Source organism: Rutilus rutilus, assembly GCF_951802725.1.
Source record: "Rutilus rutilus genome assembly, chromosome: 2".
NCBI classification, from domain to species: Eukaryota; Metazoa; Chordata; class Actinopteri; order Cypriniformes; family Leuciscidae; genus Rutilus; species Rutilus rutilus.
The window spans coordinates 54,936,846-54,959,029 of record NC_140210.1 but is presented as its reverse complement, the minus strand read 5'-3'; the positions used below and the strand labels follow the sequence as shown (position 1 = coordinate 54,959,029).

The following is a 22,184-nucleotide window of genomic DNA, read 5'->3' as shown; positions in this document are numbered from 1 at the left end:
ATGCTCATTACCCCTTTAATGGCTAGAATGGAGAGAAAATACATTTGGCGATTGAATGTTTAGACAGCTCATAGTTTTTAGAGGCAACAAGGCTTCTGATTCATTGTGTTTTTAGGTTCATTTACAGCCACAAACATTTTATACATTAAACCTTATTCATATTTTTATGTTTTCCATGTATTTGGGGCTTATCTCTCTGTTTTAATAATAGCAATCTGAGTCATTCTGAACAGAAAACTCTCATTTGTCAGCTTTCTAAAGATACTGTGGTTATGTGTGGAGTATGAATGACTAATGGCCAGCAACATTTTTATTTGGGGAATGTCATTTATGCACTTCCTTGCCTAAGAGGATTATAAAGAAAAATACTAATGTTTGTATCCCATAACATAACATCAACAGTTATAAGCACAGACCTGCAATTTGCACCTTCATGAATTCACCATAATTTAACCAGTGATCAATTGAATATCTACAGTAAGAAACACATTAGGTCACAAAGCGTTCATTGCAGGAGTTTTACTGAAAATGTATGAATCAATTCATTTCAATGTTAAATAAAAAAAAACACACAAAAAAAACCTTGTAAACAGCCATATTTTTTTAAGTGATATTCCTACATGATTTACTAAGTTACACACTGGGCCTACAACTACATTTTTGCCACACATGACAATGGCAAGTAACACAATTTACTTGCCATAAATATTTTTTTTTTTACCAGCCATGAAACATAGATTAATCCTTATTAAAGTTACAAAAGTTATTCAGTCAAGAGCAATTAGTGATTGCTCTTTATCTTTTGTTGTTTTGTAACATTAACAACACATATAGCAGCAGGAATATTAGGCTGCTGTCACTTTAAGAGCACTGATCCAATAAACTGTTACAAACGTGTTTTTTTCTCAACTGTTTACATTCATTTATGTCATTTTATTTACATTCATTTTCCTGTTCCAAATGGCACTTCATATGCACTTTCTGTCTTGTGGACTTACAATGGCTGCTGTGTGCGCATGTCCATAAAATCCATGAGACCGGAGGGTGTCCCATTTGTCATTTTAGGATTCAGAAGGGCACTAAAGCGAGCTCCACAGCAGACTTCTATCCGACAGTCAAAGTGCCATTACGTCGCAAAAGTGTGGACTCGTAGGAAGACTGCGAGTGTTTAGGGTGCCATTTGGGACAGGGCCTAAGACATAACTGACTATGTTTACAAGGATACTTGCCAATACCAGCATTTTGACAATTTTCTTTGAATATGTCTGTTCAACTGCAAGAAGACATGAAAGAGAGATCAATTCAGTATTTGGGCGCTGTCTGAGATGTGAATTTCTAGGCGCGTGCTTCGAAATAACAAAGTTAGTTCCCTTTCATGTCTTCTTGCGCTTGAATATTAATATTGGCAAGGCTTAAACTTTCGTGATGATGTGACCCGCCAACCGGTCAATTCACGTTTGTTTACATTCATGTTCTCACAACATTGCATTGCTGGAATTCACTGGCAATTAACACCGTTTCACATACTCACAAACACTGATGTTTACTTGCATTTGGCACTTGGCAAATGTTAATTTTAGGCCCTGGTTACACAATTAATAGAGGAAAGGAAAGCAATATAACCGTTATTTGTTTCTGAGAAACAATGTTTGTGTCTTCAAAGGTCTAAAACACACGTTTGACCTTCATGCTGGTGGATTTCATACTGACACCGTAATTCTTCCAGGTGTACCAAACAACTCCAATAGCCTGATGGGGGGAATCTTCTTGCCATAAATACACACCGTTGGGGTTTGTATGGTGACAGCCTGCGTACCAAAATGCCCCGAGATGATATTTGGCACAGTTATTTCCAGAGCCGTCTTGGTCCTTGTCAAAGGTTGAAAACTTCTGATCATTATGGAGAGATAAAGAGTCGCCTGCAGAGAAGAGGAGCATCACTGAGGACAATAACTCAATGGAAATGTGTTTTTATGAGTATAAATGAAAATGTCCTACCTGCTCCTCCATCAGTGAACCCTGAAACATGCAGTTTATACCCGTCCATTTCACAATCCACAGAGAAGGACGAGTACAGAGCAAAAACTTTATTTCCTTCAAAGTCCTTCAGATCCACTTTCAGGGCCCTATTTTAACGATCTGAAACGCAAGTATCAAGCGCGAAATGCAAGTAACTTTGTGGGCGGGTCTTGGGCGCTGTTGCTATTATACCGGCGGGATAAATGACTCTTGCTCCCGACGCAAATCTAAAATGGGTTGGTCTGAAGTAGCTTCATTATTCATAGGTGTGGTTTGGGCGTAACGTGAAATAAACCAATCAGAGCGACATCTCACATTCCCTTTAAGAGCAGGCGCGCTTGTTCCATGGCGGATTGCTATTATAATGGCGGATTTGCCAGGCGCGCGCCAGGAGCACTTCACAGCCGAGGAGACCGACGTTCTTGTCAGGGCCGTAAAAGACAGAAAAGTGGCATTGGGGATGGAGAAACACACCCAAATTAGCTTCGGTTTAAACAGACGAATAATAATTTGGGTAAATGTGTAAGCTATTTATGCCTATTTTTTCACATCTTCATGGACACAACAATGATTTCCCTCGTGTGTTAATATTTTTCCTTGTAATGTATGGTTTTCTAAAAATGAGAACTGCTGCGTATGTGTGTAGATGAGATAAGCAAAGTGTATGCGCGTTGTGCACACGCTACATTGATTATGGTCAAGCATGCGCCCTTAAAATAGCATATGAATAACATGCGCAACGCGCCACTGACTTTAGACCAGGTTAATCTTGGTCAATGGTGGAACTGTTTTCTAAATCTGCAAAATAGCACCAGGCAACGTTTGTGCCGGAATACGCCTCCTCTTTTCGCTGAACCGCCCCGGGAACGCAAATGCATTTCCTAGTTTACCGACGTGCGTCTGTAGAGGGAAAAGTCCGCTGTGCGTGGGTGCAAAATAGGAATGATACATGCGTCGGTGTACAAAGTCAGTTGCGCTGGGAGCAAGATAGGGCCCTCAGCATGTACTTCTTACGTGTCAGCTGATACATGTTCTCCAGCCCTGTTCACACACACACACACACGTTCAACCAAACACATGATCATCCACACAAACGGACACACGCTGTGAGATCTTACCCAGCCAGTATTCGCCCTCCACATTCCCAAATCCTCTCTTGTACTGATTCCATGGCCGAGAGAAATTCACACTGCCGTCCATTCTCCTCTGAATCACCTGCGATGGGTTTATATAGAATATATGATTCGTAATGTAGGTTCTGATGTGTGTTTAATGATCTAAAGTCACATTCGTACCGTCCATCCTCCGTTGTCTTCATCTTTCCCATCTGAGATCATGTGACAGTAAACCCAGAAAGGAATATCCCATGCTGGATAGATGGTTTAAATCCCACTGTGTGTTTCTCCTGCTTTATAAAGGTCAGAACAGTCGGATGGCATTTCTTCATCGTGACTGCACCCGCTCATCAGAACAACTGGAAGAAAAGTCACCAAAAATACCAATAATTCTCACAATATAATTTTCCTCAATAAAAAGATTACCAGAGTTTGATAAATGTTCAATATAGGTATCAGGTTTGTCTCCAAATTTTGATAATAACCCTGGCCCTTTATGAACTTAATCTCCATCTTTATAAAGTGATAGAAAAAGCTGTTGCAAAGAACAGATTTTGTCAGAACAGACAATAGGTCATTTTGAGGATGCGAGTCTACATTTTCGCACGCAAAGCTGGAAGTCATGTAATCTGTAATTTAAGAACCCAGACTTGCAAAAAAACAGCAATAACTAATAACAACTGCACAAAAATAAGAAAAAAACTGCTTTAAAAAAAATAAGCGGGATTTCACAAGTTCCAGTCTAAAGCCCCTTTCACACAGAGATTCCAGAAAATACACTGATAATGTGTTCTGGGAGTTTGATTTTGGTTCATTCACTCTTGACAGATTTTCTGGAATCTGCGCGGGCGTTCACACACATCACGTAAAGACACGAGACATCAGGATGTGACATGAAGTGTCTCGCAGCCTCTTAAGGTTGCCTTCGAGAAACCACGCTTGTGCACTTTTTTTGATTCGATCATATACAAATTTAGCATTTTAATTAACAGTAAATTTTTTGTTAACCTTTTAACATATGTCTTGGAGTATCGCAATAATATTCTATTGTGAGTTTAGTATGCTGATATGTATCGAATCATGACATGAGGGTATCTTACACCCATAGTGATCAATCATTTCTGAAAATGTGGTTTGGTTGTTTGCAGTAACACATGTGAAACCTTGGCATTTACCTGCAAACATCTTATCACATTTGATTTGATGTCCTACTCAGTCGCACAGCACTAAACAAGATGACAATAAATGTGCACAAATGATAAGATAAAGAGGCTTTCAGGTTACAACATCTGACAGAAGGAAACAAAGTCGTTTTCCACCTTGAATGCTGCATTTAGAGTATCCTTGCTTTAGTGAACTCAGTTGAAATAAGTTCAGAGTACTCATAAGTATTTTTTTTTATTTAACTTTATTTGGATTGAAGTTATCGGTTTCCTCAAAAGAGATGAGTTAGCTTAACATGTTGGGTTTTACAGTGAGGTGATATAGCCTTTCAATAGCATTGCACAACCGTTATCACCGTTTTCTGCATAGAGCTGCAGTAAGTACATGTGAGTGTGAACAACAACTTTAGTGTGTTATTAGAAAGTGAAAGTGACAGTGACAAAGTGATTAAGTAAAAAACTAAAAAATAAGAGTTTTTCAGGCACTTGATAAATTCAAATATTTTAATGTGCAAAGCATTGTGCTCCATTTCATCTTATTTTATAAACTGTTATAATATGATACATTTTACATTTGTTTGATTGCTTGAATTAATTTTAATGTCTGAAAAACCAAGGATCAGGTTTATCACCAAATGTACAGTGCTATGCATAAGTTTAGACACCCATACTAAAGTTGACTAAAAAGAGGAATAAAAAATCATCTTTTGGAAACTGAACTTAATGCCTTAATTAAAAAAATTAGGAAAAATCCAACCTTTAAGGACACCAATTTTCTTTGTGAATGAATAATGTATCGTAAATAAATAAATGTTCTTCCTTAAAATACAGGGTGCATAAGTTTGGACACCCCTATGTTAAATTCCCATAGAGGCAGGCAGATTTTTATTTTTAAAGGCCAGTTACTTCATGGATCCAGGATACTATGCACCCCTTTTAAGTATTTTTTTTTTTTTTTTTTTTTTAGGATACTATGCATCCTGATAAAGTTCCCTTGGCCTTTGGAATTAAAATAGCCCCACATCCTCACACAGCCTTCACCATACCTAGAGATTGGCATGGTTTTATTTCAGTTAGCCTAATAGCTAGTTTGATTTGCATTGAGAGATGATCTTATGGAAAGTACCCCATGCCAATCTCTAGGTATGGTGAAGGCTATGTGATGATGTGGGGCTATTTTAATTCCAAAGGCCAAGGGAACTTTATCAGGATGCATAATATCCTAAAAAAAAAAAATACTTAAAAATAAAAATCTGCCTGCCTCTATGGGAATTTAACATAGGGGTGTCCAAACTTATGCACCCTGTATTTTAAGGAAGAACATTTATTTATTTACGATACATTATTCATTCACAAAGAAAATTGGTGTCCTTAAAGGTTGGATTTTTCCTAATTTTTTAAATTAAGGCATTTAAGTTTTTATTCCTCTTTTTAGTCAACTTTAGCATGGGTGTCTAAACTTATGCATAGCACTGTATATAATGGCCCCGCCCTTTATCTCTATCTTTTTGAATTGTGGTTAAAAGGAAAACTGCTGATAAAAAGAACTGATTTGTCGGAATAGGCCGTTGTGAAGATGCAAGCTGGAAGTCACATAACCTGTAATTTAAGAACCCAAACTTGCAAAGAACAACGATAGCTAATAAAAATTACACAAAATAAGCGGGATATCACATGTTCCAGTCTAATGTTTCTCAGGAAATAAAATATGGATTCAGACATTATCTGTCTTCTAACCTCAACAAAAGATTGCAAATAGATTGCAGATATATCATATTTCTCCTGCATGCATTCAAGGTACATTTATAATAATGTTATATCCAAACAATATTAAAACTTCTATCTAATTACAAACTGAATCCTATAGTGTTCCAAAAAGTTCCAAAAGTGTTTAAAAAGAGATTATAGAATTTAAGACATTGTTGAATTTAATTTACAACATAAAACTAGTTGAGATGACTCAATTTAGAAAAAAAAAAAACTTTGTAATATGTATGTAAGGTCAATAAAATTGTTAGTATAGTAGTAGAGTATTCTTGTTCAGTGCACAAAATAATAAACTGACTCCTAAAAAAATCTTGTTCAAGCTACTTTTTACATTAGTAAGAAGAACATTTTGCAAGTTGGATTACAATGAGAGCACAGAAAGTGGAATTTGGCAACATCTCAATCACAATTATTCAACAGCATGGTTTTTGTTGGAGGATCATCACACGGTGTGTGTCAATCAGATGAGCCATCGCTCAGATGTCCATAGAACGTCCAATATTTTGTATTAAATGTCATCATTAATAACACAAATTTAACCAATTTTAATTTGTTGAGCAAACAAGTCAAGTCAGCTGCAGATTTCTTGCAAATGATCAGTTGGTTCATGGTTGGTTGATGATTTTCAGATCTCAATAAATAAACCAGCAAAGGCAGTAAAGGAGCTTTTTTGCACGTTAGGTTAACAAAGTGAACAAATGAGTCTTAAATAAAACTTCAAGCTCAGAGAATGATTTAATAACACAAATAAAGCATAAAAAAAAAAACAGTCAGCTTTTGCATGTCTAAAAAGGCAAATCCAAAAAGCAGTAATAATTTTCGAAAATGTTCAGTTGTTAAACAATTACATTAAAACATGTGAAACCTTTGCATTTACCTGAATAAAATCTTATCAAATTCTATTTGATGTTCTACGCAGTCGCACAGCACAAAACAAGATGACAATAAATGTGCACAAATGATCAAATAAAGAGCCTTTCAGGTTACAACATCTTACAGAAGGAAACAGAGTCGCTTTCCACCTTAAATGCTGCATATAGAGTATCTTTAAAAGACGCGAGGAAGCTGTACAAGTGCGTGGGTGTGTCAGAGACATTGTAAAAGGACAAAACGCCAGCCGTCGTGTCCACATAAACCCCTACTCTCTTAAATGAACGAGAGGTCAGAGTCTTTATATTAATGTCGTCTGTAGCATGAGAAACATATGGATGAGATCCACATGTAATTTTCCATGAGAAGTCATTGTTTCCAAGCTGACCGCTGGCCTCCACAAAAGTAATATCATCGCTTTTCCTCTGAATAGTCTTGTACGTCACTCCGACCGTCCCGTTCAAACCCGTCCATTCAGCCTCCCAGTAACAGCGGCCGGACAGACTCTCTATAGACAGAACTTGTTCAACAGGTTCAAATCTTTCTGGATGATCAGGATACGGCTGTACCTGTTCTACTAGCGTCGCTGTTCTGCCTTCATCGGATAGACACAACCGATTGTGAGCTGTGTTTGGATCCAGCTTGAGATCGCAGGAATCTGTAAAACAGAAAACACTTCAATTAGTGTCTCAGAGAGAAACACAGAAAGATGGAGAATGAGATACACTTACACTTTCTTATCCCTGGTTTGATGAAGTGTTCACCCATAGGATCAGTTCTGCAGAAGAAGTCAATGAAGAAGAAGAGGAAGGTAAGAAAAGCTTATAAGAATGAGAGAAAATAATAACAAAAGTTCATGGGTTTGATTTACAAGGAATGAATGAACTGAATGAATGAACCATTCATTAAATGTCGATCTGGACAAAGTTAGCTGCCAAATACATAAATGTGTAATCACTTGCTGTATGTCAGTTAACAAAATTGAACTTAAATTGTTAGACTAATGTTTTGTTCTGATTCTAAACAGCTATAGAGCAAGATTTATAATAAAAATCATTTAAAAAAAGAAGCATTTTAATGATCCATTCTTCTTTAACCACAAAACACTGACAAATTTTAATTCAGATATTCAGACATCATAGTAAGTGATTCTGTAAGTCATTGTCTGAATATATAAGATTAAATTAGGGCTCAGTCAGTATTTTTTTTTTTTTTTTTTATAAATTATTACTTTTCTTCAGCAAGGACACATTAAATCAGTGAAGATTGACAGTAAAGACATTAATAATGTTACAAAAGACTTTAGCACAAATGTTCTGAACTTTGATAATAATTAGAAATGTTTTCTGAGCATCAAATCAGCATATATGAATGATATCTGAAGGATCATGTGACACTGGAGTAATGATGCCTAAAATTCAGCTTTGATTACAGGAATAAATTACATTTTACAATATATTCACATAGAAAACTGTTATGTTAAATTGTAATACTATTTCACTGTTTTGTAATGTATTTCTGATCAAATAAATGCAGCCTTGGTGGGCAGAAGAGGCGTCTTGAATTACTTTAATAGATCTTAGGGAACAAATTAATGTCACATCATTGACCCATGACATACTTGAGTATCTGCAGTTTGTAGTTTGAATCCTTCAGTTTGTTGTTGAGCAGCTGGACTCCTGATTGTCCTGGGTGATTGTAGCTCAGATCCAGCTCTTTCATGTGTGAAGGGTTTGAACTCAGCGCTGAAGACACAAAACTACAGCCTTCCTCTGTCACCATACAGCCCGACAACCTATAGATAAATAAAACAAATAAGCAATCCTGATTATTTCTCAAATAAATAGATTAAAGCAAAAATCCCAGTTTTACCTCAATATCTCCAGCTGACAGTTCTTCAGTCCATCAGAGAGAAGCTTCACTCCTGAATCCTGCAGGTCATTGTTACTCAGGTCCAACTCTCTCAGGGGCGAATCTGAGCTGAGAATCGAGGAAAGGCACTCACAACTCTTCTCAGTGAGGTTACCCCAGCTCAACCTGCAGGAAAACATTTCAAAATGGTCTACATCTGCCTTGTAAAGCTGAGATAAAACTCACCCTACAATAAAGCAATAAAACGCACCCTGGACAGAAGATCGCAAAGAAAGAGCAAACTTTTCTCCTTCCTTACCGCTGCATCCACCTCTCCCTCCTCCCTTCGTTTCCCCCTGATTCAAGTCACTAAAAGTTCACTGAGATTGTCTATATATCACCGTTACGTGCTCCAAGGATATGGGGTTTTTGTTGTTGTTTTTGCTGTCACTCTCTCCGCTATCACCTCTTAGGGCGGTGCTGCTGGCTGTCCATCATCATTACGACGTACACCTGAATGGGCGTCCTTACTATAAAAGACTGGCGTAGACCGGAAGCGGGAGAGAGACAAGGAGCTTTGTTGGTTTTAGTTTTGGGTCACGCATTGGCGTGCCTTGTTTTTTTTTGTTTTTATCCACCGTTTATATTTTGCATTAACTGTTTGTTTTCTCTCAGTGGTTGTTATTTTTGGTTTACGTTGGACTTGAGTCCTTATGTTTCTTTTTGTATATTGCTTTATAACCGGCCAGGGAGTAGTGAGTAGGAAAGGATGTCACGTGACTTCCATTCATGCAACATCTAGGGAAATCCGTGTTAATACATCAGGTAAGGAGCGGGTGCTACTATTGTATGTTTTGGTTTTTACGTAGTGTAGATTAGGTAGGGTGTGCTGAGCGCCGTTGATTTTGTTTTTGTTTTATTTTCTTGTTGTAGTAGTTTAGTGGGGATGGGAATGTAGTTAGATTGTGGGTTTTGTTTTTGTTTATTTCTTTAATTTAGCCCCGCTCATGTTCCTACTCCCTGAGCACGGTATTTGTCTCCCTCTTTTGTGCACGTTGGTGCTATAAATAAATATATGCATTTTCATGATTCAAACCCTATTTTTGTTTTTGTGTCCTTTTGCACCAGCACCTTAAACACGTTAACCGGGTTAACTAATCCGGGAATTATCTATATTATTTTATGTTGTGTTCCCTCATGCCCTTAGCCATTTTAGGGACGTAACAATCACATATGATGTATCTTGTGAATCTATTGTTTTTCCTTTTCATGTTTGGTTTCATTTTAAATGTCTGTGCGATTGGTAAAACAGTCTTAATTTCATTTCATTGCAGTCATTGGTATTATGAGAAAGATTGAAAACTTAGGAGACCTGTTCTCCACTTTGGGTGATGCCTCTTCAAGATATCTCCTCTCTCCCCCGAAACCAGGTGCTACCCCCTGGGGTACATGAATTTACCCAAAACAACTCTAAAAAATATTTGTACAAGCCTTTTGTTCTGGTCTGGGTATATAATGGTAAGTGGCAGAGCAGTCTTTGGGAACCTGTAACCAGGAAAACCCGCATGCAGTGCTGTGTCAGTGTTTTCTCAAGTCTTACACTTGGAACACACTCACACACCATTGTGTGTCTTTGTCAGGAATGCATTGCTTACTCTTAGAGTCATCTTTGAGTAATTGATGTCATGTATTTATTATTTCTGAATTGGCTTTTATTCATTTACTTGTGTAATTGGCATGATACATTTTTACCTGACAAATAAAATGTTATATTTGAATTAATCTGTATTATTCTGAAATCATTATTTCTAGTAGATTAATGTGTAGTCTGGTGTTTCCGCAAATCTATTCCAGGATAGATCAAAATGAAGGCACTAATGAATGGAGCATGGAGCACATCATTAAGGAAGCCTTCCAATTTCTGACTATCATTGACTTAGCACGTTGCATCTTGCGACTATTAAAAAAATTACACCTTTTGTTATGAGTTAGCATAGAGCGACCACTTAAGGGTAAAATAGCTCGCACTGCATCCTCTGAGTATTTCAGACCTGGCTAAGTTTGTGATCGTGAGCGTACATTCGCGACGTGACATTTCATAATTGAAAGTATGGGATACTCAGTCAGAATAATCAAAGATCTAAATTAAGTTATAATCAATATTTATGATTATTTTCTAATAAGAAACACAATCTTAATTTGGTTTCTCATTTGAAATTGGAGTCAGATTGAACGTAGATCTACTTCACTGGAGCGCTGAAAAGACATACACGCATTATTCCTTCGCCCACACCGTTGGATTTCGTCTTTGGGCCAATGGATGGTCTTTACAGCCTGATACAGTGTGCTTTATATACTGTATTACAAAAAATGATGGATAGTGTCAAAAGGATATTTCATCTAAAAATATAAATTTATCATCAAAAAAAATTTTTAGCATCTTGCTTGTTTATATCATCAAATTGCTTCCAAACTTCCATAATGCTAAATATCACAAATACTTTCCTCAGAACTTGAAGTTTTCTGTCTGTATTTTCCATCCCATGTAGGAGATGATGGAGTCCAGAGTCCTGCAGGTCACTGCCGCTGAGATCGACCTCTAGTAGACGATGTGAGATCGTCTGGATCGCAGAAACCAGCTCCATACAGCTGTCCTGGCCAAAATGACACTGGGCAAACCTGAATGAGTACAATATGATAATTAAATTTCAGGCTAGTCAGTAAATGTTTACACAGCAATGGAAACGGTAATGACCTCAGTGTCTCCACATGACAGTGTGGGCTCTTGAGTCCAGCAGAAAGCACCTTCACTCCTGCCTCGATACTGTAATTGTGACTAAGGTCCAGCTCTCTCAGAGGACTATCTTCTAGTTGGAGAGCCAAAGCCACCGTTTCACAGCACGTTTCTGTCAGTCCACAGTCTGAAAACCTGTAAACATGGCAAGGTGTTTACTTGTCATGAAGAGTTTACCTTTACATAAAAAAAATACAGATCACAAAAAATTTTACCAAAAAAAGCGAATACGCTGCACATATAAATGCACATATGCGTCTTTAATATAAAGCTAATAAGATTTTATGAATTCTATTGATTTTGAAAACAGAAATTGTGGGGTAAAATGAAACTGAAACTAGGAAAATATTAAACAGAATGCTTTGAAAAAATTTGTGTGTGTGTGTGTGTGGGGGGGGGGGGGGGGCGTGTACAATAGAATTTGGGAAAGAAATGAAACAGAATATTAATATTAAAATTATAAATTAAATGTATTAAATAAAACAAATTTAGGAAAAAAAAAACCAACCGAATTTGGGAGAAAAAATTAAGCTAAACAGGAAATATAAAACAATATAGGGCTATGCGATTAATCTTCATTTTCGATTTTGGCTTCCAACGATTACAAAAACGAGATAATTGAGGTAAAATGAATATTGTGCCGCTGCCACAATCCGTTCAGCTCTCCTTCCATTTCTTCACAGCGGTGCGCTTTCATTTGCCCCCCAAAAACAAAATTAACTTCCAAATCAGCCAAATTAGTGAGTGTTGTAAAATGCAGTCAACTGTTACTACACTGTGGGATGTTAAGAAAGAGTTGAGAAAGAAAACATGTTTAACAGTACATTGGATCCGTGCATTAGCTCTTAAAGTGACAACAGCCTAATAAACCTGCTGCAGTCCGTCATTAATCATAATCAAACAACAAATGACAAAGGAAAATCACTTACTGACCTTGACTGAATAACTTAAGTAGCTTAAATACATATTGCTCTGCATTTAATGTATTCAGTAACTATGCAGACTTATATGCAGTGTTATTTTACATTTGATTATTTCATTTTTGTTGTTGGCTATTACTTATCTGAATACCACTGTTAGTAGCAGCAGCCCTAAAACAATATGTTGAAAAATAAAACAGAGTAATACAACACCCTTCATTTGACTCTACTTACAGGGCTTTTCTGCAGCATCTCACAGCTGGCACGAGTCTCCTGCATCCGGGATATGTTTTGTTGAATGTCTTCGGTTCAAAGACATCGAGCACCTCTTCAGACATCAGAAGCACATAGACCAGCGCTGAGCAGTTCGAGTTGGACATCGTTCTCAGCTGGCCGCTCTCTGACCTCAGATATTTCATGATTTGTTGGTACAGGGTTCTGTCCTGCAGTTCCAGTATGCAGAAGAAGTGGTTGATGGATTTATCCGGGCACTTGTCATTGTTTTGCAATTGCTTGATGTATTGGATGGTTTTATTGATGCATTTTCTATTGTCAAGCGTTTCGTCCAGCAAGCCGATCAGGAGTTTCTGATTGGACTCGAGAGAAATGCCCAGCAAAAAACGCAGAAAGAGATCAAAATGCCCTCGCTCGCTGTTCTTGGCTTTATCAATCGCCTTTTTCAGCAAAATGTATAGCATTTGGTCTTTCTTGGGGCGTGAATCCTCCAGGAAGAACTTCAGCTCCTCCATGTTCAGCTTCAGATAGCAGAGGAACACGTGCAACGCAGCGAGAAACTCCTGCACACTCAAATGTATGAAGTAATAAACCTTCATCTCATGCAGGACAGAGTCTTTCTTGAAGATTTCAGCACACAATCCTGTGGTCTCATCACTTGCGTTGATGTCGCACGCTTCCAGATCCTCCTCGTAAAACATGACGTTCTCCTTCTTCAGCTGTTCAAACGCCAATTTAGCAAACTTGGAGATCATTTCTTTGTTTAAACTCAAGACTTTTGTGCGGTCTCTTTCGAGTTTCTCCTCGTACTTCTGGTTCTTTATGTTCATCTGTATCAGCAGGAAGTGGATGTACATTTCGGTGAGTGTTGAGGGAATGTCCTGTCCTTTGTTCTTGACGAGAATATCCTGAAGAACGGTGGCCGTGATCCAGCAGAACACTGGAATGTGGCACATGATGTAGAGACTACGAGACGTCCTAATGTGCAAGATTATTCTGGAGGCCTGCGCTTCATCTTTGATCCTTTTTCTGAAGTACTCCTCCTTCTGCTGGTCGGTGAATCCACGCACTTCTGTACATAATCCTATGTACTCCGGAGAGATCTGATTGGCCGCCGCTGGTCGTGATGTCACCCAGACGAGAGCTGACGGAAGCAGTTTTCCTTTAACAAGGCTTGTAAACAAAGCATCAGCAGATGATCGTTCATTCACACAGTTCACTGACTTACAGTTAAAGTTCAAATCCAGACGACTCTCGTCAAGTCCGTCAAAGATGAATGCCAGCTTGCATTTTTTATAAAACTTAGTGTTTTCCACGTCTTCCAATTCAGGATAAAATTCCAGCAGAAGCTCATGGAAACTGACCTCTTTATCATCTTTAATCAAGTTAATCTCTCTGAATGGAAGCAGAAACATACAGTCCACATCCTGATTGGCTTTTTCTTCGGCCCAGTCCAGGATGAACTTGTGCACGGAGAACGTCTTTCCGATGCCAGCGATGCCTTTGGTCAACACAATGTTTCCCTCCTCCTTTTGCCTCAATAAACAGAATATGTCATTGCAGTCGATCGGTGTTTCCTCAAATTTGGGTGTTTTTAAGACTCGGTCAATCTTGAGAACTTCATGTTCACCATAGACGTCTGTAATGTCCCCTTCAGTGATGAAGAGTTCCGTGTAGACTCTGTTGAGATGTGTTTTGTTGTCTTTTTTGCCCTCAAAAACACGTCCTGTTTTGGCCTTCATGTTGTTTTTGTGACTTTCCAGGATTTTTTGCAAGACTTCGTCCTCTAGATCAAATAAAAAAACACAACAATTGTTGTTAATCAACATCAGTTCTGCCTAAAATCATTAATATGTTGGGAATCGTAACTTGTAAAGGTTCAGCAATCCATCTACTGTAAATGCAAGTCAAATTTATAACCAGAATAAAAATGTGGCTATTGTTTTTGTACCTTGTTCAGAGGTCTGTCCCTCTGCTGGATTTTGTTGTCCTTTGAGGATGGCAGCAAGCATCAGAAACAACGCCAGAAAAAAATGCACATCCATTACACAAATCGTTTAGCTATTAAAGTGGTAACAAAGCATTAGGGGTGTAACAATATATCATGTCACAATATATCGCAATACAAAAATGCAACAATATGTATCGTGGATAGTGACAATGTGTATTGTGGACAGTTCACCCACAATAAGAATGACTGTTTTAGTGTCAGTAAAATTAAACTACTATATATAATGTTGAATATAATGTATAATAATGCAATGGGGGATATTTGTGGGTCCTGATAATGCCAAATCTTGCCAGTGAAAGAGTGCAAGTATATTTGTCTAAAATAATTCTGTATTTTCAGCTTCAGAATCATGAATATTGTTATTCTGGTGTCTCTATTGTCCATGCTTTGGGTTTCCAGCACCAAGTCCAAGCCTATTCATTTACACACACAATGTAAAACCAAATTTAGCATTTTAATCAACAGTACATTTTTTGTTAACCTTTTATCATGTCTTGGAGAATCGCAATAATATCGTATCATGAGTTCAGTATCGTGATATGTATCGAAACATGACATGAGGGTCTCTTTACACCCCTACAAAGCATATTTATGTTAACTGCATTAGTGCTATAATCTTACCAATAACACCAGTAGCTGAGTTCGAGTTGATGATTATTGAGCCATGGACGATGCTTCCAACGAGTACTGGCGAAATTGCAGTTGCACCTGATTCAGCTTTCAGATCAACATTGACTGCAGTGTGAGGGGGGCTGATTGTCTGCACTGGGATAAAAACTGAGAGATTTACACACTTTCTTACATTACAGCTTTAACATTAATGACATTTTACTTCATTACCATTCCTCTGTTCAGCTTGGTTCCTCTGGAGGTCTATCTTCACAGCTTCATCTGATCCACGACACTTCTTCAGATCATCTACAGCGTCACTGGTGTCTTCCCTCTTCAGTTCATCAGCCGTAACTGCTCTTTTCAGCCTCTTTGCTTCGTTATTGTCCAGCTCAACCACTGCTTCCTGAAGCTGCTCTGGAGCGGACGCCATCTTGTCTACTCTGGTCTTGTATAAGATCAGACGAGACATATGACCAGAGACTTGCTTGGTAGTGTGCTCCAAATTTACAAGAGAATAATTAAATCACTGGCATCTTAAAATTAATAATAATAATTTGATAAACTCATGGAGTAGGGGAGCGCGGGGCACAACCTAACGCGGGGTTAAATGTAACTCTGACCTTTTACATAGTTAGTCAGGGTCAAGCAGGTTGTGTTTCTGCTTATTTTCTCTGGCTGCCAGAAGACGGTGTCCCGCGGATTTGTGGAAAGTTTTGATAAGATTTCATGAAGATTGTGGACAAAGAGTGTTTTGACACCATGCAAGTAAATTTTTTCATCACAAGTTTTTTGGGGGGTTTCAGAGTTGGGTGTGTACGTCACCAAATCTAACTGTATATTACCTTAATCACCGTCTTGTTGGCTAAAACAGAACCGTTTTGAAACATGTCAATAACTCCTAGCAACTGTTGGCTAAGCTTAAAATATTTTTTACACAGCGGGGTTAGTTGTAGCACAGTGTTACAGCTAAGCCGCCAAGTGTACAACAAAAATGAAATGAAAACAGCGAGCCACACAACTTTTCAGGTTTGAGTATTTATTTATATATTTATTTTGCCACATTTAACTTTGTTGGACTTTCACAAATAATGTTGGAATTTAAATGTCAAAGTATGATTTTTTCCCCCACAATTGTTTACTATGCATTGATCACTTGTTTATTTATTAAGAATATAGCCTATTTTTCATGCAATAAACCCTTTAAAATTTGATTTTAAGTTTGTTATTATTATTATTATTACTGTTATTGTTATTATTGTTATAATAATTTTGCATGCAGCTGCCACACACAAATATAACTCAATTGCAATTACAATATTTGAAGATTTGATTTATTTATTTATTGCAAAAATGTGCAGCCTTTTCCTATATCTGATATTGATCTATAATAATGTGAAATGAATATAATATAATAGAAGGATGATTGGATGCGGGATGGATGTATGGATATCTATCTATACAGATGCACAAACAATATCAAAATATACAGATAAAATAGTACTGAATTATGTGTGTTACACACAAGTGTTACAACTAACCCCGCATATGGGGTAAGTTGTAACATGCACTTCTGTCACTTTCAGTGCAACTGTACGAAAATGGTGTTCATTTGTAGCAGAGATGTGTATGTTGCTTGTAAAAAAAAGAAAAGAAAAGAAAAGAAAAGATTAATCTAATTTAATTATATTTTCAATAATTGAGCCAAAGCCAAAATGTGTTAGGTTGTGCCCCGCTCTCCCCTACCCACTTTTAATAATACCAAACAAAGCCCTTAACTTCACTGATGAATAGCCACAATCAACAAGTTATAAGGATGTAAGAACAGAAGCAGTTTTGCTAATGTTACTGTACAGACATTCTCGTGTTTACGGAGAGTTCAAAGTCTCACCTAAAGGCCCATTCACACCAAGAACGATTTCTATAAATAACTTTATTTGCATCCTCCCCTCCACCGGACAATAATGTTTTGTTTGTTCTCCATGCGCGTTTCCGTTATGGTCTGTCTGTGACGATATCTGCAGCTCGCAGTAAGTTATTTTTTCATTAATCAGCTGGAAAACAGCTCGTTCTGAAGTGATTCCAACGATGTCATTCTTCTCATAGCTGTGGTTTGGACTTTGCTACTTCTTAGAGATAAACTTTATAGTTATCGTTGGTGTGAACGAGCCGTGAACGGTTAAATTCAAGGAAGTTCGAAGATCAAACGCATGCAAAACCGACTTGGGTGAACGACAATTTATTAGTCATTTAATGTTTTACACATAATATAACGTTTTAGTACGTTTAGACTTAAGACATAACGCTGGGTGGATGCAAAGAGTGTTTTTTCTTTTTTCTGACGAAAGGTTTCTTTGGATATAATCAGCATAATACAATGCACTTGCCATATTTATTTATGAAGCACATTTAAAAAAACAACCAAGGCTGAACAACAGAAAGCACAAAAAAATATAGATAGATAGATAGATAGATAGATAGATAGATAGATAGATAGATAGATAGATAGATAGATATAGATAGATAAAAGTAACATAAAAGTTGTTAAATATATAACACACACGATACCTGTCCTGCAGTTCTTAAAGGCTTCTGTTACTTTCACTTTAGAACGCCGTTTCCCTCCATCAGCCTTTTTATTCCGCGTTCGACCTGAAGGAGGCGCTGATACTCGATTCATATTATTGTGTGGTTGAGCATCTAAAAATATGCCCAGTCAAACATTAAAGGTTGTATCAGCGATTGTGGGTGACGTCACTTCTGTTTGTGTTTGAAGCGAGATCCCAAACAAACCAAGTTAGCTCGCCCCTCTCCCAAGTGCATCATGAAAAAAACGATCATGCACGCGCATTTCTTAAAGCGACAGACACAATAACTTTGGAGAACTGTTTTAGATACCAATACATATAATGTGATGACATACAGGATGTAATTTTCTTTATATTTACTATTACTTAAAAATTGTTACCCATGCCACCATCAATGAAACCTTAATTAAAGTATTCAAACCTTTCTTCTGAAAACTCTTTGGGAATCTTCATACTCCTTCAGGAGAGCAGTGTGACTAGTCTGATAGCGGGCCACAAAGTCATCAAGCCTAGTCAAGCGGCCAGAGGGAAATCGAATGTGTCTTTTCCATTATGCCCTGCGTTTTGTTCTCCTCTGTTATGTTCTGAGAAACGTATAAAAAACAGGTACATTCGTAAAATAATTTACCTGTTAAACACATAAAGCACTGAGTAATAAGGTCATGTAAAGTAAAATATATTATAATTACTTGTCTTGGAAGCTTTCTGAGGGTATTGTATTTCCTAGAGCACTGCTCATATTGTGGTCCCGTCCCATGTCGTCCAAGGTCACCTTTGAACAAAAGTACGTAACTAAAGCCATGTGTTTAATTTTCAGAAAACAAAGCAAGATTTTTATATCCAAAGGGGATATGTTGATTAATGATGGCAAACCTAGCATTATCTCGGTCCACAATCCAGCATGGTGTTGAGGTGCTCGATAAGGCCTCTGCAGAAGTAAACATTGTGCTCTCCATACCTGTCCAGTGGAGCATTGGAAATAACTTCCTTTGCAATGTGTTGCAAATCTGTTGACTCCATCGATGTCCTAAATGTAATGTAACAATGTGTTATTATTACAGGTTTGAAAATGAAAAAATGACTGGCAAAACTTTAACAAGTGTCAGCTTTGACCTTTTTGATAATGCTTGGGCAGGAATACATACACAAGTCCTGCCGGACATGTACTTGGTGCCATGTGTTGTTGATGTCGTGTAGTTTTGTCCCAAATTTTTTGATAAGTAGTTACAATTTTTGGTGAGCAATACAACACAGCACATATAGACCACACAATGCACATAAAAGAACCACATCAATGACACATAAAATTAACATTTATTAAAAATACTGCTAAATTTTTTTCTTTTTTTTCACTGTGTTCACTCTCTGTTAATCTTCAGCTGTCCCATGTGTTTCTTTGTTTCATCTCATTCACCTGTTTGTCTCCTTGGTTACTGATTAATAAGTGTCCTAATTTCAGGTGTCTCTAGTTAATTAGCTCCCTTGTTTTTCTGTGTCTGTTATTTTTTCAAGCTTTGTTTAATGTCACGAATGATTGTGGTAAGTTTTTCCTCCGTGATTCTCCTGTTTATTTTTTTGATTATTATCTTATATGTGATTTTCTTGAATAGATATCCTTCGTCATGCGCTTTAATACAGCCACCAATTGACAATCATACTGTTACATATGTTTGAGGCTGCAGATGCTGTGGACTTTATATTTATTATACATTTCTGTCTTGTTATAATACAATGATGCTGTGTTGTGGTGTTCGAGTGGCAGGTAATTAATTTAGTTTTTTTGTTTAAATGTAGTAAGTATTTACAGACAACACACACTTACAAAACACACTCAAGTTACTTTCTGAACTGACAAAAGTTACTGCCTTGTTGTTTCTATGTCCTACTGTTGTTGTACTATATTTACATGTAATGCAATTGTTCCATAAATTTGTTCTGTTAAATGGTAGTAATATCAAATATGCATCATCGTAACCTACTTTAATCTCATTGTAATCTCAGCTGCACTCTATGGCATTTATCTAAGTACATTTTCACTCAAGAAGTTTCACTTCATTACCTTTTCTTTATAGTACATTTACTTGATAACAACAGTATTCCTTCGCATCTTTGTTCAAATTAAAACCATAAATGTTAAAATGTAAACTTGGATTTGACATTTACCTTCAAGCTCTCACTTTTGGACTTGGTTGTCTCATCCAATGTAGTCCCAGTTCTCTGCAGGTTTTTGAAGTGTTTCTCTAAATTGGGTCCACAGGATGGACTTGAGAATACAACATCAGCACTTTGAACCATGTCGTCTAGTTCTATTAAAGTGCTTGCAGTTGTGAGGGAACCAAAGACGTGGTCTTCAAGGTTATATGTTGATAGATGAAAAAATTGTACAACTTGTGTGTATTATATCCAAATCTGCACTTTATGTAATACTTGCTGGTCTTTTGTATATGTATTGAATATATCATTATTCCATGCATTTCACAGGCACAGCCGATGTAGGGGAATTCAGAGGCCTAAAACAGTATTTTTTTAATGTAAACTACTTACTACTTTCTGCACATTTCCTTTGCATTCTTCATCACATGGCTAAGACAACGATGAAGAATGGGCACCTCAAAATCTTCTTTTTTTTTTGCTATATTGTAGTAGTGGTTAATGGTGTCTTTCAGGGTTTTTTTGGGCAAATGACAGGCATATTGCCTGCATTAACACCATTGACCCATCACACATGATCATGATGGGTGACCGCATACCTTTTCTCCCAAAACACCTTGCCACATCAGTCTGAAACGCCTCTAGAAAGTAGTTAACTGAGGCCGTGGTGTGATCACAGGTAAGGTATGTGGCAACAGGTAGTGGGGATTCCTGACCACCAACTTTCGCATGATGCTGCCAGTCGCATCTAGATACACAATGTTCTCCTGGCATCGCTCCTGATATATCTTAATCCCCCTGCGTGACCAAAGAAGAACCCCTTTTGGGTGTAGCATTACTTTCTGGAGGACCTCATCAGGACTGTCTTTTTTCTTGTCAAGCATTATTTGAAGACTTATTACTTCGTTACTGTGCTGCCGGCTTCTCTTACGTGCTTCCCACGATATATTTTTCAGGACATTGCAACTTGGAGCCTCATCCCGACAGCCAGACTCCATAACATCTTCGGGTATTTTTGTTATTTTGTCAAGGTACATGGCTCGTGGTGTAACGTGGAGTTGGAGGGAAGCTAAGCCACGAGGTTATTAGCATAGCTCCGGCATGAAATAAAGTAGCAAGGCAGGAGACGAAGTGGAGGGATTTCCACACTGCATATTTATTTCTCAGATACAAACCATACAAGCCAGGTCTCACGGCATATAAACTATTACCTTCAGCAAAAATAATAACCGGACAGAAATGTTCGTGACCTATAGCCTTCACCAGCGTCCACATTACTCGAGTCAAGGAAGTCGACGAGGAGTTAAAGGTGATACCCAGTGACAAAACAAAAAGGAGACAGCACCGTGTGGCGTCAACTGGTAATGCTCCGCTACACTCCGACTGTTACAGTGGGCGCTGTCTTTGTAAGTCTTAGCCCAGTGTGTTCCTGTCATGTACTCTAACAGGTCTTCTTTTTAATTCTGTTAGATTGTGAATGCTCTGCTCCCCTTGGTACTCTACTGTTGCCTTGAGGTCCTCTTCACTGTCCACAGTAACTGTTACTGTGACAGGGCAATCCTCAAATCTACAGTCACCAAGGCAGGAGCATTCAGGGCTCGCTTGTATCGAACCCATAACCTTCAGTCTGTGCCTTTTAAAGGCAATGGAACAGTACGGGTGTGTGGTCCTCAGACCTTTGGAAATTACATTTGTCCACTGGAGTCCTTTAAAGCTTCTTTTCTGTCTGTGCTTCTTCAGCTTTTCCCAATCATTCCTTTCAATGAAAAAGAATGATGGGTTCTTTGGTAAGCTGATTTTTATAAATCCATCGTCATCGGATGGATTACTCATGGACCCCTAATGAAAAATTGCAATGTCACTGTAACATCTGCCTGCTGCGTTGATAGAAAGACAAGCAATGTTTGACATTATACTTTAGAAGAACATTCATGAAACCTGTATAAATACAAAGAGTGAAGACTAACTTTCTCTGAAGACTTGTGTCCCTCATCTTCATCAGCACTTCCACTGGCCACAGATGGCAGAGGAGATTCTGCCTGGTGCTTTTTGACAAAGTATATAATGTTATAATGATGTTTAAATGTAAACA

At 37.7% G+C, this 22,184-nt stretch overlaps 1 protein-coding gene and 1 pseudogene across 2 annotated transcripts; both read right to left on the bottom strand.

Annotated features, from left to right (window-relative positions):
• Nucleotides 1–1,665: 1,665 nt before the first annotated feature.
• LOC311279776 (microfibril-associated glycoprotein 4-like) lies at nucleotides 1,666–4,319 on the bottom strand (annotated as a pseudogene). The gene is made up of 6 exons: nucleotides 4,310–4,319; nucleotides 3,315–3,493; nucleotides 3,138–3,234; nucleotides 3,027–3,060; nucleotides 1,999–2,126; nucleotides 1,666–1,919 (listed from the first exon to the last, which is right to left on the bottom strand). The product of its transcript is annotated as a microfibril-associated glycoprotein 4-like (transcript).
• Nucleotides 4,320–6,780: 2,461 nt separating this feature from the next.
• On the bottom strand, nucleotides 6,781–16,580 carry nlrp3 (NLR family pyrin domain containing 3). The gene is made up of 10 exons (XM_084391471.1): nucleotides 15,585–16,580; nucleotides 15,366–15,509; nucleotides 14,685–14,723; nucleotides 12,734–14,519; nucleotides 11,541–11,714; nucleotides 11,209–11,464; nucleotides 8,807–9,015; nucleotides 8,556–8,729; nucleotides 7,666–7,712; nucleotides 6,781–7,592 (listed from the first exon to the last, which is right to left on the bottom strand). Exons 1-10 carry the CDS (start codon nucleotides 15,823–15,825, stop codon nucleotides 7,048–7,050), a joined length of 3,615 nt encoding a protein of 1,204 aa, XP_084247597.1. The 5' UTR covers nucleotides 15,826–16,580; the 3' UTR covers nucleotides 6,781–7,047.
• Between the last annotated feature and the right edge of the window lie 5,604 nt (nucleotides 16,581–22,184).